At 38.3% G+C, this 20071-nt stretch overlaps 1 protein-coding gene across 2 annotated transcripts in view; it reads right to left on the bottom strand.

Annotated features, from left to right (window-relative positions):
* Positions 1-20071, bottom strand: part of PARP8 (poly(ADP-ribose) polymerase family member 8) — a 119524-nt gene that overhangs the window by 39307 nt on the left and 60146 nt on the right. For both annotated transcript variants that reach the window (XM_065655993.1, XM_065655994.1), the window contains exons 4-10: positions 17954-18043; positions 16564-16634; positions 14077-14154; positions 9554-9648; positions 6034-6094; positions 4101-4191; positions 801-867 (exon numbers count right to left, since the gene is read on the bottom strand). In XM_065655993.1, the coding sequence (XP_065512065.1) occupies positions 801-867; positions 4101-4191; positions 6034-6094; positions 9554-9648; positions 14077-14154; positions 16564-16634; positions 17954-18043 (553 nt within the window). The remainder of the gene's footprint in view (positions 1-800; positions 868-4100; positions 4192-6033; positions 6095-9553; positions 9649-14076; positions 14155-16563; positions 16635-17953; positions 18044-20071) is intronic.

Below are 20071 nucleotides of genomic sequence, written 5' to 3'. Positions count from 1 at the left end.
ATTACCCTGTGCACAGATCAGAGACAGTGTAAGTACTGAAATGTTTTAAGAGGCTGTTCATGTCTGGGGAGCTTTTTATTTTTTTTTCTTCATTCAAAGTTATGTACCATAGATATTTTAATAACATTGCTTCATTTCTAAGATCATGAAAATGCTGCACCGAATTTCTTTAAACACCAAACAGCAAAATATCTTTTTTCCTTAAGGCATTCTTAATATTGTAATGGTCAGATATTAAAGCCTATATTCTTGTCATTTTATTACATATACACAAGCATATGCGAAAAGATGACTGAGCAAAATTTGATTAAATTGAATTGTACCACAAACACATGAAACTGCTGGGTTTTTTTCAACTATCCTTTCCTCTTGTCCTCAAAACGTGGATGGCCTAATTACTGTGATACATCCTAGAGGCCACCATGAAAGCATAGCCCCCTTAGGGCATGTATGGTGCTCAAAAATATTCCTGCTCCAGAAGCTTCACCATCTAAGCAGAAACACGAAATTGAACACTCCTAGCTACAGTCTTTCGAACTACTATAGCTTACTTCCGAAATGGCAGCACAGTGACAGAAAACCCTTGCAGGCAGCACAAATCAGGTTTTCCCCAACAACTGTCAAAACTGAAATTAAAAAGGCGAATCCTGTTACTTTTTTATTTAAAGAAAAACAAGTTCAAAAAACTTTGATCCAACCAACCTGACAACCTCTGAATTTTATTCCATTTTATGTGGTCCAGGAACTAAAAAGAGTGTAATATTTGCCTAATTATAGGGTTTAAACTTTTCTAGACTTACTTTTTCAGCTGATGTCCCAGCCCAAATCTTTCCTTAGTAGAGATCTGAAATACATCCACAGTTGGCACTACGGAAAAAGGAGATATTGTTGATATATGCACTTACAGCAATAATCAAAAACTCATGACCATGTAAGTCATATTTAAGGACTTGGTTCTATCTGGACCTTTAGTATAGACAATGCTATTGAAGCAATGGTGAAAGTGGACATGTTATCTAAGCCTATGAAGAGATGAATGGTACTTTTTGGAATATCAGACAACGTAATTTGTAATTTTACAAATGACGGTTTTAGAAATTTAATTCCCCAAATACATCTCTTCCCATTAATTTTAACTACAAGAAAAAGTGTCTTTGTTTTTTATGTTATAGCGTCACAGAACCAGAGAATTGTCTATGTCTGAAAGGACCTTCAGGATCACCGAGTCCAACTGTTAACATAATACTTCCAAGTCCCACTAAACAATCTCCCTCAGCGCCACATGTACGTGCATTTTAAACACCTCCAGGGATGGTGACTCCACCACTTCCCTGGGCAGCCTGTTCCAATGCCCAACAACCTTTTTGGTGAATAAACTGTTTCTAATATCAAATATAACCCTCCCCTGGTGCAACTTGCGGCCATTTCCTCTCATCCGATCACTTTCCTACTTGGGAGAAGAGACCAAGACCCACCTTGCTACAAACTCTTTTTATACAAGTACTAGAGAGCAGCATCAGATTAAATGTCTCTGGACTGGTAATTTATCTTGCCTAATCTCTTAAACTTTTTGCCAAGAAGTAGTCTTTATATACCACAGTTTCTGTGACTATGAAAAAAACACAGAGCGGAATAAACCGAATTAATTAGTGTCTGGGTCTCCTTTCTGAGGTTGTTATCATACAAGATCGATAATTGTCATCTAAGTGCCTAATGTAGGAATTCTAGTGGCCAAAGATTACCCTGAATTTTTCTCAAGACCGCTCCTAACATTAGTATATCGATATTCATCTGCCAGAAAAGTGAAAGTGTATAAGGTGAAGACTAGAAATTAGTTCCTGGTATTACTGAAATTCTTTAATAACATTTACTAGAGAGAAGTGGCAGATGGAATCCAGCACTTTTTGAGAGAGCCCCAGGTCCTCAATGCAGGACAACAGCCAACACATTACAAGCATGAACAGACTTTATACTTCACATTACATTAGGTGGTAATGACTACAGTAAAATAAAAAGGAATGAAAACAAAAAATCTGGGGTTGGTTCTAATTTTATTAGAAAAAGTAAATTTATATTTTAAAATCTATATTATTCTAATCACCCAGAAATCCAGATTTTATCCAGAATGTCAAAGTTTATAATTTAATTTCACTTTCATAAATAAAATTTTAAAATAAAATACAATATATCTAACCTGGCCATATAACCTCACTTAGTTCAAAGCTCTGTAGATACCCTTTCTCTAATGTTATTATTCAACCATAATCTCATCTTTTAAAGACACAGTGACTATTTTTCTAAAAGAGATTTGATTAGGGGTAGCAATGTCTTTAGGTTGTCAAAATTAGAACCCATGGCAGGGCAGGGGGGGCAATATTTTCAATGAGATCACCATACCTAGGCCAGCAATCTTAAAATCTGACATCTAGACTGCAATTGTTGTCTAAGCTCTAGAGCCAGAGCAGACAGCCTGGGATCTCCAAAGGCTGATTCATTCTCATCTAAGACAGGTTTCTAAGGCACATGAGAGAAACTGCCCACAAGTACAATAATGAGATAAGCTGTTAACTAGAAGAATGACTATCTAAAATAAGGATATTACACAGCTGCAAGGTGGGATGAATACTCCCCATTGTGCTTTGGAGTAAAATGTATTTCTGTTTCTTTTATCAATCTACAGAAAGTACTATAGGAGAAAAAGATGCAGCATAAAGTTATGGCCCAGCGGCCTCTAAACAATGTATTTCAGGGAGAGGTGGAATGCACAGAGAAAGGGTCTTGTTAACACAAAAGATGGTGGATCTCATTGTCCTTTTCTGGTAAGTAGAGACCTGGCTGCAGCAGCAGCTGAGCTCATAAAACCAGTATCAGCAAAGCACTTGGCCCTGGCCCTGATCTTCCCTTTCTGGGTACTCAGGCACTCCCACAGTCAGTCAGCTGCAGGACTGGAAACTCAGCTTCCCATTTTAACCTTGTCAATGATGCAGAAGATATCTTCTTGTTACTTCTCACTTCACTAGATCATTTCTTACTGCATACTGCTCTTCATGCTTCACCTTCTCTTATGTGCTGCATTTTTTTATTTTTTAAATTACATTTTGATAGAAATATTCTGAATACTAACACTGCTACCTGCTATGGCAAATACATATTTTAAGATTTGCATATTTATAAAAAAGATTGAAGGAATAAAATACAGACAAAAAGACCAAAGACAAGCAAAAAAAATACTGATGTAAAGAAATGCTTATCTGAATGAACGGACTATAGCTTATAGATGGCATCAGCAGGCAACATACCCTATAAAAATAGCTCATTGTGACAGATTTTACAAAACATATTATGACTGGAAATATCTATTCATTTTCCAGAGGCAGAATTCTCCCACAGATACAAGCCTGAACTGACAGCTTGTACTGGAAGCCTCCAAGGCCAGGCAAGTTATGATCCAAACTGCAACTTAATTCTGACTTTTCACTGTAAAATTATATTTGAAGTTGACTCTTGCATATGAATGTTTCCAAATCTTCAAAATCAGTTGATTCTTCAGGAGTCTGACCATTTTTATTCTCATGAGGAACCTTTACTTAACAACTTATTCAAATCTAAAGATTCCTAGAATTCACATAGTCACATAGAAATCAGAAGCTGAAGGGATAATTATCACAGCCTGATTCTTCAAAGGAGCATGAAAAGGGGTAATGTGCTGCACAGGTTCATGTATGTATACCATATCAGTGATATCTCACCTGTGCAGATGATCCTGATTTCCAAAATCAGGAAATCACAGATTAGAAACGGTAGATATTTATTCCTCAACCCTGGTTCCTATGGGAAGCAGCTGCATTTCAAAGGATATCCAGAAAACAAGTTCCAAAAATCAACCTCTGAAAGTTTAAATTAGATGCCCATGTCATTATTGAGGGCCGAGCCATGCAAATATATGTAAGCATAATTTCAATCCAGTGAGATTGCTCTCAGCAGTAGATCTAAGCACATGCGGGGTCAAAGATTTGGCAGTGAGTGACTATCTGTCACCTAGCACATGGCTCAGACTGAGACACCACACAAGGCACATGAAGAATAAACAGATGACTAACCTGGACCATTTAAGTACTGTGTAAGTGAACAGTGCAATCGCACTATTATAGGCTCTGTGCGAATTACATCCCAAGCCACAGCAATCTCCTCCTGGGTTAAGATAAAAAGAAAACAGATACCATAAGCCATCATGAGGAATTGTTGCATTTTGCCAGTCTACCTTAGGGTTGTTATAAACACCATCTATCTATTTACCCAGTTGTAGAGTATCTACTCCAATGCTAAACTTGAGACCTAGGACAAACTACTGCCTGCTGATGCCCCTAAGAGCAGACTGCTTCCAGTTGTTGCATTTGCTCATTTAAACTGAGCACAGGTTTAAATGCAACAGCACATCTACAGTGCAGGCAGACACATTCCCATCTATCAAGAGATACTGCTTCAAAGCTGAGAAGCAAAGGACCAAATAAAGATGGAAAGGAAACTCATCCCATAACATAGGGCAAACAAAACGTTTGCTTCTTAAGACTGATTAAAATAATTCAGAGTACGATCAGATTTTCCTGTATTTTAGAAAAGCCCAAGAGCAATTATCTTATGTGCTGTGCTGACCTGAGAATATGACATATCTGTGTGAAGCTAATGATGCCCCTAAAAGCACTAATTTTTGTTCTCTGTCTAGAGGACAGGTAGTTACTGCACAGATGAGGTCAGGAAGTGTGGAATCAATGACAGCATAACTGTTAGAGAAGCCATAACTGTTAAAGAAGCCATGCTGCCAGTTGACAGCACCACTGTCCTGTGTCTCCTTTCTCACTCAAGCCCCTCTGTAAACAGCTGTGGATGTTGAGAAGCATACAGGAGAGCTCCAGCCAAGGTCTTCTTCCCTCCAAGAGTCTGTGAAGTCCTTTCACTTAACTAATGTGTAGGATAGCAAAACAATAAATGCATTTCATTTATATCAGTTAAAACCTTTACCATTCACAAAGCATGCTCGCAAGGAAATACACCTGCAGTAAATAAAAGCCTACAAAACATTTTAACAGTGGAAACCATTCCACTGATTAGCAATCAATAATGTGACAGTCACTTGTGAAGATCACAGAATCACAGAATGTTAGGGACTGGAAGGGACCTCAAAAGATCATCTAGTCCAATCCCCCTGCTGGAGCAGGAACACCTAGATAAAGTTACACAGGAATGTGTCCAGGCAGGTTTTGAATGTCTCCAGAGAAGGAGACTCCACAACCTCTCTGGGCAGCCTGTTCCAGTGTTCTGTCACCCTCACTGAGAAGAAGTTTCTTCTCATATTTAAGTGGAACCTCCTGTTTTCCAGTTTGCACCCATTGCCCCTTGTCCTATCATTGGTTGTCACCGAGAAGAGCCTGGCTTCATCCTCATGACACTCACCCTTTACATATTTATAAACATGAACGAGGTCACCCCTCAGTCTCCTCCAAGCTAAAGGGACCCAGCTCCCTCAGCCTTTCCTCATAAGGGGGATGCTCCACTCCCTTAATCATCCTCGTGGCCCTGCGCTGGACTCTCTCCAGCAGTTCCCTGTCCTTCTTGAACTGAGGGGCCCAGAACTGGACACAATATTCCAGATGAGGTCTCACCAGGGCAGAGTAGAGGGGAAGGAGAACCTCTCTCGACGTACTAACCACCCCACTTCTAATACACCCCAGGATGCCATTGGCCTTCTTGGCCACAAGGGCACAGTGCTGGCTCATGGTCATCCTGCTGTCCACCAGGATCCCCAGGTCCCTTTCCCCTACACTGCTCTCTAATAGGTCATTCCCCAACCTATACTGGAACCTGGGGTTGTCCCCGCCCAGATGTAAGACTCTACACTTGCCCTTGTTATATTTCATTAGCAGATCAAGTCTCTGAAAAAAGGAAAGTCTCAGTGGTTGTCTAGAGAGTCTGATGTGTAGCAGAACTAAGTGGGTATTAATGTTCATTATGTAATTCTGTGATTAGATTACTTACATCAAGAAAGCTAACATCAATATGCAGATCAATATCTACATCATCAATGGCTCCATATTCCCTGAAAGGAAAGAATTGCATTACATTAGAGCTCTTTCAGATAATCCTCAGCCCAGGAGTACTTATAATAGGGAAGATCTTAGAAAGGATAATCTTGTCTGTAAAATCAGAATGGTTAAAAAATACACATTTGCATAGATTGGATCAATATTCCCAGTGGGTGACCATCTGTTGCACTGAAACTTGCTTTCATTGGATCTTGCTTTAACAGTCTAAGTCATTTTTTCTACTAAATCCTCCAAATTCTTCCTCTGGTGCTGGTATGTATTTTTGTCTCACATATAGCACAAAGAAATCAAGAAAACAATAATGGTCACATACTGCTCCTATTTATGACAAAAGAAAACCCTAGTTAATTTTCAAAAGCATTTCAGTTAACAGTCACTAACCTAAGGAGATATTTGAGATAAATCATTGAAGATAAATACAACGTCGACTAGAGGGTGGCATATTATACCTGTGGAATTGCTTCACACATTCAAGTATTTGTTAGTCAAAACATAAAGACTGCCCTGTAATGTGCTCAAGGCAATAGTTATCTTATTTTATCTCTTATGTGTAGTATTGCTGGAATCCCCAAGGTTCAGATTTAACTCATGCTCTAGGTGTTTCATTGTCATCTGAAATCTTACATGTAAAGTGTGACTTTTCTGCCTCTTATTTTCTGACTCATTCTGATTGTCCTACCCCAATGTACTTGAAGACTTCTGAAAAACAGGGCTAGGAAATTCATTCATACATCTAGATAAAAATTGCTTTCCTTTTCATTTGAATTACTTATGCAGACAATACTGTAAAAGTGCAATCCACTCAGTTTTTCACAAATTAGCTTCTAGTGACTAGGTTTATTTCTTCACACTGCATTTATGTGCTTGTTCTCAGAGTGACTTCCATACTTTTCTATTAAAGTAGATTAAGACACTGCACAGTAGCAGTTGTGTATAAATAAATTGATAAGGTAATTTTGAAATACAAAAACATTTTTGTGAATATAACTGTCTCCTACCACAGTGGCCTCTCAGCCCATGGTGGGACCTGGGCCACATTGAAAATGCCTTGACCTCTTGTGAAGTTTTTTGGTGGGAAGCCCTTCCACCAAACCTCGGCATCCCAATGGTTCTCTCTGGTAAGGGCAGACCCAAAATCTCTCTCTAGATGAGGCATGTCCACACAAGGGACACACAGGGCAGGTAAATGGTGGCCATGGCTGTGTTACCTAGAGGCTTCCCAGCCACCCTGACGTCTGCTCCAGAGACTGCCCACCCAGACCTGTACGGGTGCTCGCTGACCTCCAACAGCTCACTGGTGGCTTGGCATTGAAACAGTGAAATTCTCCACCTACTGAGTGGTTTAGCCACTGTTCTACATATCAGTGGCCTCGGATATATATTTTTTTTGTCAATTTCCCAGAAGATCCAAAGAACAGATTGTTATGAACTCTTAAATAACATTTATGAACACAGGCTGGTGTTGCCACATGACTGAAGTGAACAAGTATAATTTTATAAATAAGCTGAAACCTAGTTGAACTAAAAAAACACAGAAATATTAGTGGAAGAAAGGATAAGATAAAAATAAGTTGTAACTGTGGAACTTCCGTATTCGCTGAAATCTTTTTTGCCTCACTCCATTACCAACAAAGAAAATGGATTTTAGAGACATGACTCTAGTTCTACTTCCCTAAGCTGAAAGGGAAGAAGAAACTATGCTTTCTTCCAGCACCTGCAGCTTATGATCTGCTGTCTACAATGGCTCCATGAACACGTCTTGACTTGGAAGCTCCTAGATGTCCTCTGTCCATCAATGTAAAAGCAATGTAAATAGATATGGAAGAGTTTGGACCAGTTGGTCTAGAGGTCTTCCTCACGTATTTGATGGCCAGATTTCAAAGGGCAGTGGTAAAAAGCATGCAGGTATAGGAATTTCCCTTTTATATGTCCACTTGACTCTGTCACAGCAGGACTCTACTGAAAGAGGGTCAACTGTCTAGGAAATATGCATCTTGGTGGGTGTCACTGTCAGACAGACTTCTCTTTCCACAGAGAAGTGGAGCTGCAGGAGAAGGATGAAACTGAATGCTTAATGCTGTGTTTGTAGCTTTCAAGAATTTATGAGTATTTTCAACTGCAACAGAGTGGAAGAAGCATTAAAGTTTTCCACGTGCCAAAAGCAGTCACAGATGCCAGTTGCTACTGCAGTGTGCTCAAGGAGATCACAATGCTTCCAATGAAACAGTTGATTCAATAAATTAGATGCATTAATGTTTTTGAAAGGTTACATATAATGTCTCAATTTTAGGAGCTTGAGGGAGACTGTTATCCAGGTATTCCCAATTTCATAGTTATTAGTTTGGCAACAAAACATTTATCTCACTCATTTCCTAAACCCATATACAACTATTTGGATTTCAGTTCACCAGGTCCTCAAAATGTAATGAAATTTCCACTTAATTTGAAAAGGTACAGTACACCATAGTTGTAAACATGCTCTCTCAGACTAAAATAACAGAGCTCATTGTTTGGAGGTTAATGGGAATTGTTACTTGCAAGATATGTGTGCCTAAGGGTATTATGTTCTCTCCATTTTATTACCCGGTTTGTATGACAACTTTGATATTTTGTTTGTAATACACCTGACAGGTCTGTTACATCTTGCCTACCTGTTATTTTTATGAAATTATTGAGATTGCATAGATGGAAAATGAAGTTATAAACAACCTGAAGCACATTAAAAAGCATATTTAAAATATCCTACAGCTATGCTCTGCATCAGAATCAAGCACACTCATACATGCCCAACAGAACTTTTGGGTAATTACTCTTTGCAATCCACCTCTGACTGAGGTTCCACCACATTCCTGTGTAGGACACTTTTAATCAAATTCTTATTTGTTGCTAACATGGCTAGTTTCTTACTGTCTCGCTCACAATGACAATAGAGAACATTTGATCACTCTTTCTAACTACAAACAGCTTTTTTGAAGAAGGAGAACTGTTATTATGTCCTCTCCTTCTGTTTCTTCCAGACTAGACAAAACCAATTCCTTCAATCTTTCCCTAGGGAAAACATTGAATAAATCTTTTATCATTCCTCTTGTTCACCTCCAAGGCAAAAGACAAAATATGACAGAAAAGGAGTTTAACAAGGGTTTAGAGTAATGCTGAATAGTAATTTTCAAGAAAATACAACAGCCTGATCAAATACTGAAAGAACTGCAAAAGATGATGTTTTAGAACAGGCTTCCAGGGCTTGTTCCCAGCACGGCCAGTTGTATCTGTACTCAACCACAAAAAAAACTAAACCCAGTATTATTGCTAGCCAGATGTGCTCCTTCCGTCTGCCACACAACATACAGAAATCACCAGAGGAGATTTGAGCTTTGGCAGTGAGGGAAGGCCCACATGGAACTAAATCTCCCAAACAGTAAAGGTTCCACAATACAGACAGGCCAATGACATACCTGAGAGATACTGCACTAGGTCCATAGATCTCTCTCACTGCTGTCAGATCAGCTTCCAGCTGTGGGTGCTTATGAAGTTCTCCATCATAGCTAACCTATTGGGAAAAAAAAATACTATAGTTCTTACTTATTTCATTACTGGCACCTGGTTCAGGCTCTTGAAAACTTTCCCCTGCAAAATACGCTGCATAAAGATTCTTTAATGTTATGCTCAGAAAGGACACTGTACTGATAAGCTGAAGCGCTGAGGTGATCTAGCTCTTCTACATAGTGTGATTTGAAAAGCAGGCAACTCTGCATCAAAATTTTTTGAGGGTCCCACTCCTGTTTGCGGGAAGAGAAGCTGCAAAGGACTCATCCTTCTGTCCTGTCTTGTCCTAGGGTTTGTTCTGGGACACTTGTGCATTTTAAAACAGTTAAGTAGAAGAACGAGATCTCCCCAGTCATATCATCCCAGTCCAGCCACTACAGGATAAAGGTTTTCTCCTTCTTGGTTATTTTCACACTCTCATATAGAATATATTAGACACATAGAGTGGGTTGGGCTGAACAACAGAAGCATGAAACTATTCTATATATGAAGCGTCTCAGCTAATCTAAATCACATTTTCAGTCTATCCATTGGCTGGATTTGAATATTCTATCCACCAGTGCAATGATATCAAAGAAAAAAAAATAAAGAAAATTTCCCATTTTAAGTATTTTACCAAAGAAGGTGTAAAGAAACATGTATTTAGATATCATGTCCATTTTTTTCAAAGTCTACATGAAAAATAGCAACAACTATACAGTGCTTACCCTATAAAGGTTTGGTTGGACTGTAGAAAGTCAAAATATTTAATATCCTCCTATCTTCTACAAGGACCAAAATACATCTTTAGGCTTGTAACAATTTATTCAAAGTCTATTACTACTTTCTTGTCAAGCAATATGCCCCCAATTGTGTAAGCCTAATTCTACCTGTTTACAACAATTAGTCCACAAAAGTCAATGAACTCCCTAGAGTTGGACAGATTCAGAAATGAGAGTGGGATTTGGCTTGCAGCTTTGACAAATTCAGAGAGCAAAACACAAGAGTGTACTTTATCCTTTTAGACATATGTGTATACATATCCTAATACAGGAATTCCTGCAGAGAATTCTTGCTTTTGCAGAATGATATCTAACTGCAGTACTGTCTCTTCCATTTGTACATCCAAATCTGCAGACCAATGCTGTGACACTTTCAGCTCAGATATCTAGAGATGCACTTTGCAACCTACTGAAATAAACTTCAATAGAATTAAAATAATAATCAGCTGATCACTTTTTACATGTGAAAATTAGCAAAGAATAATTTGCTTAGAGTTCGAATTCATGAAATATAAGGCACAGAATTCATCAGCATAGAATGGACCTGTGTTTATTAGAGATACCATCTATATTGATGACCAGAAGGGTATACGCCAAGTATCCCTCCCTTGTTTGGACAGGCATGTCATAACAATTTTCTAAGTAGAAGAGCATGGGAAGAAAACCATTATTATTTTTTTTTTTCACTTCAGGTAGGAGCAAACCAAACCTTTTTACATGCTCATTACTCAAAGATGAATTCTTTAAAGACGCATAAAATAATTGCTGGCCTGCTTCCAAAGAGAGCACAGCAATCATTTCACAAATCACAACTGTGGAGCTCTCACCACCTTCGCTGGTCCTAAACCACATTTTTTTAATCAGTCTTACATATCAATAATAGTAAAATCCAAAAGATAAACACAGTGCAGAACACTGTACTGCTCAACATAATGCTTTCTCCAATCTACTTTCTGATGGTAAGAGGTTATGAACTCAAAAAGGAAACAAAGCAGTTTTCTGTCAAATTGTAAGATCAGAGTGTGGCATTTTCCATCCCTGAATTAGGGCCACAGACATGCCGATGAACACAGAAGAGACCATCAGAGTTTTGTATGTCTGCATTGCAGGTATGTCCTGTAGCTGAAGCACAAGAGAGAGGGAGAATGTCAAAGGCAGTAGCGTTACTGTTTCAATCTCTTGTTCTCATTTGAAAATGTAGAAGATAGAGATTCAATTAAAGAATTAACAGAGTCTCAGAGAAAGTGAATATAAAAGCTAAAAATCTGATAACTTTGCTGTGTCTGAAGGATCTGTGTTTAGAAAGTCTCAGTTTTTAATCTGAGACCTGATTCAGATTATTTTGTCCCACATAATGACAAAAGGTTGCATTTTTTAAAGGAGATTAAGTGATTCACAAACCTAAATCCCATTGAAAATCGATAGGACTTAGGCTATTGAATCACTTAGCTACTTTAATGTATTTATCCACTAAATCCTTAGGGAGGATTACAAGCAGGTGCTTAGGAAGTGGATACGAACATTTCATTTATGACCAAAAGGTCTTGTTTTCACAGCCCATCACATGCCACTTCCTATCATCCATGGTCCTTGTTTCATCATCAGTTGCTCTCTTGTCTTTCCAGCTGTAACCACTTAGAAATGTTAAGAATTATCCCTTACATCCATCTTTCCGAACTGTATTGCAGACAATTACACTGGCATCTATTACTCCTCGTTGCTGAAGTCAGTATTTTTGGCCCCTTTCTATGTGGGCACAGCACACGCTTGTCTCAAATGAAGCGGGTTGTCTTGCTTGTTCCTCATATATAGTTAACTATTTTGTCTTCCCAATATACCTGGTGCTTACTTAATAACTCTTACAATCACTTTATTTGAAAAGTAACTGTTCTTTTTATCTCTTGAGGAAACCCGATTTCCTATTTATTTTCGGAGTCCTCAATCATTCCTTTAATTCTACAGGTCTTCTTTAGAATTTTGTCTTTTTGACAATTTTAAATTTAAAATTTCCTTTTTTCTCTCTTGTTAAATATACCTTCCAGGATGTCTTTGGGCTTTTCGTTTGTTTGTTTGTTCTCCTTCTTTTGCTTTTTGAGTATTCTGTACTCAAGACATTCATATTTTATTTTTATTGCTGATTTTTTGGGGGGTTATATAATTCCTTCAATTAAATGTACTTCCTTTAAAAAATTACAATGCAATATAACGTAGTTTCCACTTCAAATATAAGGCAACTAAATTCTAACCAGTATTGCCTATTACACAGCTCTTTCACACCTTGCAAAATGATTTACTGCTCTCTGTGTTCATATCTCATACGCAGTGTTAATATTTATTCATTCATTTGAGCACTGGCAGGCATCCTTTACCACACGCATTAGAGCTGGTTCAAGAAGTAAGCACTGCCAGCCGTTTGCTGCCTTTTCCTTCACCTTGTGGTTACTGCCCTTTCTGGAGATTTGAAAAATGGAGCTGGTACACACAGCTCATCACTACAGGGCTAAATTGGAAGATTTTTCCTCTCAGGCAGACAAAAATCAGACACTGCTCTTTGCTCTGAAGTATGGGTACATGGTCCTCCCCAGCGCTCCGTGGGGCTGCAGGAATCAGAAGGCGAAGGGAGGCAATTCCTGCAGTCATTTCTAAAGTGAACATGAGTCAATATCCCATGTCAGTTATTTCTGACATCGAAAACGTCAGAGTAAAGCACCTCAACATGTATTTTGTGCTCAAACACCACCAGGCATTGGCTCTGCAAGACGTGAGGCTTGGTGATGTCCCACTCCTCAGCATCGCTCACCCTCTGCACCGACCCAGTGAGCCGCCACCACCAGCAGCCTCAGCTCTGCGCACCCAGGGCACGATGGCTTCAGCCTCCAGGCTGAGGGAGTGACAACTTTCATAAACAGCAACTGTAAATCATTAAAATGTTCACCAAAATAAACAGTTCTAATAACGTGAGTGAGGATTGATTCATTTGGGGCAATAGTTAGACTAAAAGGATATGAAAAACCCGAATGAAAGAGACTTGCAGCATGAAGCGCTGTATTGACATTGCAAAAGGAAAAGGGATCAAGAGATTTTATTTCCCAATACATAGAGAATGTATTAATGACTAATTCTGATGAGCGATCAAGACGATACAGAGAAGAACATTCATCTAAAAATATGCAGCATTCTTCAAGGTGAACTAAACTGCAGAGCTCTGAAAAAGAATGGACTATTGCCTACATCAAAATTGTTTTGTAATATCCATTTTTACCATTAAATTGCAGTGCTCTCGACTATACAAAATGGAAATCTTCCAGAAGGAAACAGATTTGGATCCAGCCTGACTTCCCATTTGTATTAATAACGGGATATGCTTTAAAGAGTGAACATTTATCTCCTGGAAGTAATCAACGGACCTCTATTTTCAAACATCCTGAAAAGCACTTGCTTTTTCTCTTCTTACAGCCTTGCAAATGTAAACAAACTCATATTATTTTAAATTTGGTATAATTACACAGTATAACTTATTCAATACTTCCGCTATAAAATGTGATGCATGTATACACACGGCATTCTATTCTATGTTGAAGAAACATAAGAAAGTAATTATGATCATAAATTTATAATATAAGGGACCACAGAAGCTTTCAAATATTAATTTATAGAAACTTGTGCATTACCTGTCCTCCATAATAAAATTCCTCAGAATCATTATCTCCTTCAGAGTCATCTTCAACTGTGCTGTTATACCGTGACTCCTTAATGGAAAAGGAAAGTTAACAATGATACACGCGATATGCTTATCTTGCATTTACAGTTCTAGTTATAACTATAGGAATTATGCTTTTACTAATAAGCTCATAGCATCGTTTATTAAGAGATCTTTTGGTACCATTTTTCTGGAAGAGTACTAAGGCATCAGACAAACCAAGCACCCACTAACTTGGTACATAGAAACTCCATGAAGATACATTGTAGAAATAATACTTTGTCTGGCTTCAGACCGAGTGTGGTATTTTAAGGAATGGGAGAATTTAGTAGACTATGCAGGGATACTTCACTCTGCTTCTGTTAAATGAAGCACAATTTGCCCGTCAAAACAGGTTCTGGACTTAACTACTGTGGTGTTTCAATGACCTCGTAAAATTTTAATTTACTTTATTGTGGTAAATCAATTCTAATAGTTTAAGGAAATAATTCAAGTTCGAGCATGGGATCTCTTAAGTTTCTTTCTATGAAAAAGTGACACATGGCTGCTTAATTATTATTTTTATCAGAAGTACCAGTCTGTTCCTAGAAAAGTTCAAACTTAATTTTCTGGCCAGCTCTGTTCTAAGAATTTGAAAATTAAGAATTAGAAAGTAACATGCTTACCCAAGTAAAACCTGCTCTAAACAGGCTGCTCTGTGAATAATTGCACTCAAGTAAATAGAACTGATCTTGGTATAGACTGCAACTCAGCATGAGCTGAAGTGTTATGTTCTGCTTCCCACCAATGGAACCTTTACTTACAATTATGTAATTGCTTGAAGATATTAATTCTTGTTTCCCACAAACCCTGTGTTATTTCTAGGCCTTATGTTGGCAAGGATCCCATAAAGAACACCTGATAACATCATAATTCTTCACTTCAACCTGAACATTCTGTATTTATTGTTTATTTTGTATTTATGTCCTGCACAGAACTGTAATAATGGAATAGAAATCAAACGTATAAATCAAAAAATAGAAGGTACCCCTAAATGTCATAAATTCATAAATGTCAAATATACCCTCAGCACCAATTTCTATGGTCAGACATTCTAAACCCTCTTCCCCACCTTTGCTTCTAAATGCCTGCTCTATTCACTGTATGTATACATAGAACAAATATTGTATTTCAGGTCATTTCAAAGCAATTTCCTAAGAAGGCATAAAAATACTTTCTGCTCCTACTTTACTGAAAAAAGCTACTTTAGTCTTCTTTGTTTTAGAATAACATCAGCTCAAGGGGAAGACTGTGCTAAAACAGAACTCAACTGGAAAAAAAAATCAACACAAAGAGAAATAAAACTATCACATCAGAATAGTGACATCCTATTCTAACCAAAACATTAAACTGTCTAGTTAACAGAAATGGCCAGTGTTAAAGACATTTTTTAAAGTGTTTTTTTCCAATATTTTCATATTTAAGTACCTCTTTCAATTAAAAACAAAATAAAAGCTCAAACTCCATCCCATAAAAGCTAATTGTATCTCAGGCTTTTAAACAAATGAGTAAATTCTTCCTGCACTTGAATTTCTAATGTTTACTGAGCACCGAATACAATGTTAAGGCAATAGAAGCAAAGTATTTCTGGTGCAGCTTTTTATATCAAATCAGGTTTCATCTACTAAAAAAACTCAACCATACCCATTAGCATAACTGGGCATGCTTATCTCCCCTTGCCAGCATCAGACACAGATTGCAGCCTAAAAAGCAGTTGTCAAGAAACTCAGCAACCACCCTTACCAAAGGAAGTCTTTCAAGTCAAGCATCTGAATTCTTGATATAGTGCTCAATTCCTTGCTTGGGGTAGGAGCCTATGTGGTACTTTCTTTGAGGCCAGAACACTGTCAAGCCCTGTAGAATTCATGTTAGTGTCACTTCTTTCTTGGGTTAATGTCTCAGTCACACTGGTCAGGGATCTATGCCAGAGGTACAGCACAAATATGGCCCTGACTGGAAGGCCTTTCTACTCCACACACAACTTATGGTGAATAGAGTCATGCAGAGGTCTGGAGCCTTCAGTGGGTCTGCTGTAGGACTCCGAGAAGCAGAGACCTAATACACGGGATGTGGTCCTGTGTGCAAGACTAGGTTAAAAAGTAATGTCATCATGATCTGCATCTCCAGGACAGCTGTATTTTCAGGGCTGATAGGGTCTATAGCACTGTTGAATGAAAAATGAAATAAACGTCAAAACCATGTTTCCTAGGATGGGAGTATCCTTATCCCAACTAAGTAGCTCACCGGCTAATCCATGTATGAAACCCAGAGAACTACGTTCATCTTCTAAAACATGTACATGTGTACAGTTTGTGTAAGCACACATTTCATAGGAAACCAATGGTAAAGATTCATATTTTACTAGTTTCTGTCGTTTCTTAAAATAACTTATTAAAATATGCATACAAGAAATACATACCTCTCCATTTTCCCTCTGTAATTTTGATTTTATGGATAGGCAATAGTTGACATCACTGGGTTTTCTTAATTCTTAAAAGGGAAATCAGAGAACAACTGTGAAAAATGTGAAATAATTTTCCATATGCAGACTTGAAATACTTAGTTGCAGTAGAAGAGCAAATAATGAACAAAAAGTTCCAGATCCAAAAAGCATCAAAGAGTTTACAATACAATAGTCTAAAATTAAGAAGACCCTACATCTCAGGAGACTCATATTTTTAACTGTAAAATGAAACTCAGCTGGTTCATTTAGATTTGTTTTTCCCAATCTGTGATTTAAAATTTAGTGTCATTGTCAATTTTGCATACTTTGTAAAAGAATGAAAAATCAAAACCCCCCAGCAAAATTAAATCAGATCATCTTCTAGACAAAACTTAAGTTTTTGTTCTATTTTAAATAACAGGCTTTATCTCTTTTCAACTTACAGAAATACTCACAACGAAAATTTATCTTAAACTTCTGACTATAATGGCCAGCTTTTGTTTGGGTGCCATTGCACTGACTTCAGTAAAATTATTCTTGATTTACATCAGTATAAATGAGATTAGAGACTGAAGACCATATTGGTTTTCCAGTGGAATTCACAGTAATTTTGTGTTACGCAAAAAAAGCCCTAAAGCGTTGTCATAATAATAAAAAGACTGCGAAGTCAAGTGTTCCTACCTGAAGAACTGCCAGAATTAAGACTGCTCTATGCTGTTTCTCCTGCAGCCTCAAATCATCAGGGAACATGGCTGCTAAAATCTAAAAAGTCTCCATGGAGTATGCACAAATCTTGGCTATATATTATTTAAATGTGCCTATATGTCTGAAAAGGATACCGTTTCATGTATTGGATACTTTTCAAAAGTATGGAAATAGTTCCAAATGAGAGGTTCCCAAAATCACTGGGAAAAAATATTTTTTTTTCTGTAGCCTAATTTAGTGAAGCAGCTGAACCATTTTGTTTGAAATTTCCTGAAATAATTCACCAGAGGCAATGGTAGTTATAGACCGTTTCATCCCCAGTGGTGAAGATTTAGTGAAGTTTTAAGCCAGTGAGCATGAAAACTTATAATTGGGAAGTATTAAGGACCTCTAACTATATTCAAGGAGAACTGTGTTAGCAGAGACTGCAAGACATTAAAAGAATAAAATACCTTCTGCCTACACAATCGTGTTGATCCCCAAAAGAAATATTTTAATTTCTTTTATTCTGAAATGTAGGACAATTTACTACAGCAAGACTGTGAGAAAATAGCACACTGTATAGCTGCACACATTTACATATCTCCCTTCAAGTGCAGGCAACATCTTGTCTTTCCTCATGAAATATGAACTTGATAAAATACTCGGGACATAAGGTTACCTGTAGCGATTTGGTGGAAAATTACTGGAATTGGCTCTGTTGTAACTAACACATCTTCATCATTATCAGAACTGGAAACGTACGTGTTGTCTACAAAAGAAAAACACCTGGCATGGTGAAGTCCAGCCGTGCTCTACCAGCCCCTTCCCACATTGCCCATCCCACCCTTGTGCCATAAGGAGCCACTCCCCAGATGGTCAGATAAGCCAAGCACTATCATCTCCCTATGGCCTAACTACTACTGCATTTATACAGTCCTAAAATTACATTCGGCCCGTTGAAGACAACCGTGAGGCTGATGTGTCCTCCGGTGAAAATGACACCCCTGCCTTACGGAGGTTTTCTTTTTTCTCTTGAGATTGCTAACAAAACAAAAAATACCAAAAGAATGGAAGATTTGGACCCAAACTTTATGCAAGCAAAGCCCTGGAGTAAAACTTCGTGGCTTTTGTGAATCACACCAAGTGTTGCTCTGAACCTTCCCACAAGGCTTACAGGGGTTTGACCCAAACTTTTAAAAAATGAAGACTTGTTCTATGCTTTTTGCTTTGCCTGACACTAAAAAAGCTAATCTGTGGTGCAGAGTGAAGGCTGCACTCAGAGATGAGTGTTAACAGCCCATTATGCAAAAATACCTGTGCCTCGTTTTTCCTAGTCACATAAAAGTTGTTTGAAGTATCTTCTAATCAGTGGATAACCTTTCTTGTGCCTGATTCAGGAAAAAAAATAATTCCTCCCACTCAACAAAAATGTTAAGTATGGATATGAATAAGAAAAGTCTATCCCAAACTTCCTTACAAAATGTAGGGATTAGGCTGAGCAGTGTGGGTTGTTTTTTTTTTTTTTCTTTTTTGCTTTGCAACCAAATGTTCAGTAACAACAAACAAGTTTTTATGAAGTATCTGCAGAAGCTAATTTTGCATGAATTGCTGAACTGCTGATGAAAGTAATAATATTTTGTTTTCTACTGATCTGGGCTGAATTGAAACATACTCTAGAGCAGAAAGGCTGTCAATTAAGATAATGACAGATCAAGAGATAAATAAGAGAACAGAAGCAAGGACTTGATCTATCATAATTCTGAACACTCCGGTCCCACATCAGCAAAGTGTGTGAACTCACACAAAATTTTAAGCATACTGCTGCAATCTAAAAGCCTTTGACCACAGTGCTTCCAGTGAAATGTTAAAAATGTTAACATTAATTGGGCAGTAAACTCAGCAATATTATCTTTTGTATTACAGAGGCTCTTAGCAGCCTGTATCAAGATGGAGCCCCGGTGCTGGTACTCCTTTCTTGCCCAGGTGCTGCCTTTGCAGACCAGCAGCTGCACTGCTGCACAGGGACAAGTCGCCTGGGGCTTTCCCAGCCTGCCGCCTGTGAACAGCCCTTCTGCCACATTCACACGCATCTGCCGAGTGACACCACCCCACACCCTCGCCTGCTTCCACTCCTGCGCTGTCCCACAAGGTAACCTGAGCGGTCTGCGCCCAGCTCAGCACGCAGGCGTTGCATGCAGGCAGCTGCTGCAGGGGGCTGACGCCACTTCTCCCCGAGTGTTGATGAGTTTTTACATGACTTTGGTCATCTGAGTGTGAACAACCCAGTGTTTCAAAGATAGTCATTGTGTATTGTAAGCCAGGCATGTAGAAATAGCAGGAGGAGAGAAACTCCCAGATGCAGGTGCAGGGAGGAAAGCACCCAGTTCTGTGTAACTGCAACTGTGTAACTGCAAGTTGCATCCAGAACCATTTGCTCCTGCCAAATGGATAAGACCGTTACCACTTGCTTTTGCCAAAAGGATAATATTCTGCTTTCTCGTGATAGATAATAATAAATGATCAATGCTCTTCTTTCTCTATGTAATAGAAAGTCATTGTCTGTGTAATAGACAATCATTGTTCAAGTTGTAACATAGATGTAGTATGTAATCCTGTAAGTTGTAACACAGACATAGTACGTAATTGTGTTAAGAAGGTATAAATACTTCCGTGTAACTAACAATAAATTTGGGTCATGATAATCATATTGGTCATGTCGTGAAGTCCACAGCACCCTCGCGTCACCCAAGCACTGCGCCCCGGTGGGCACAGCAATCTGCTCCATCAGCCCCGTCTG

Source organism: Caloenas nicobarica, chromosome Z (genome assembly GCF_036013445.1).
Source record: "Caloenas nicobarica isolate bCalNic1 chromosome Z, bCalNic1.hap1, whole genome shotgun sequence".
Lineage (NCBI taxonomy): Eukaryota > Metazoa > Chordata > Aves > Columbiformes > Columbidae > Caloenas > Caloenas nicobarica.
This window is presented reverse-complemented; position numbering and strand designations above follow the sequence as displayed.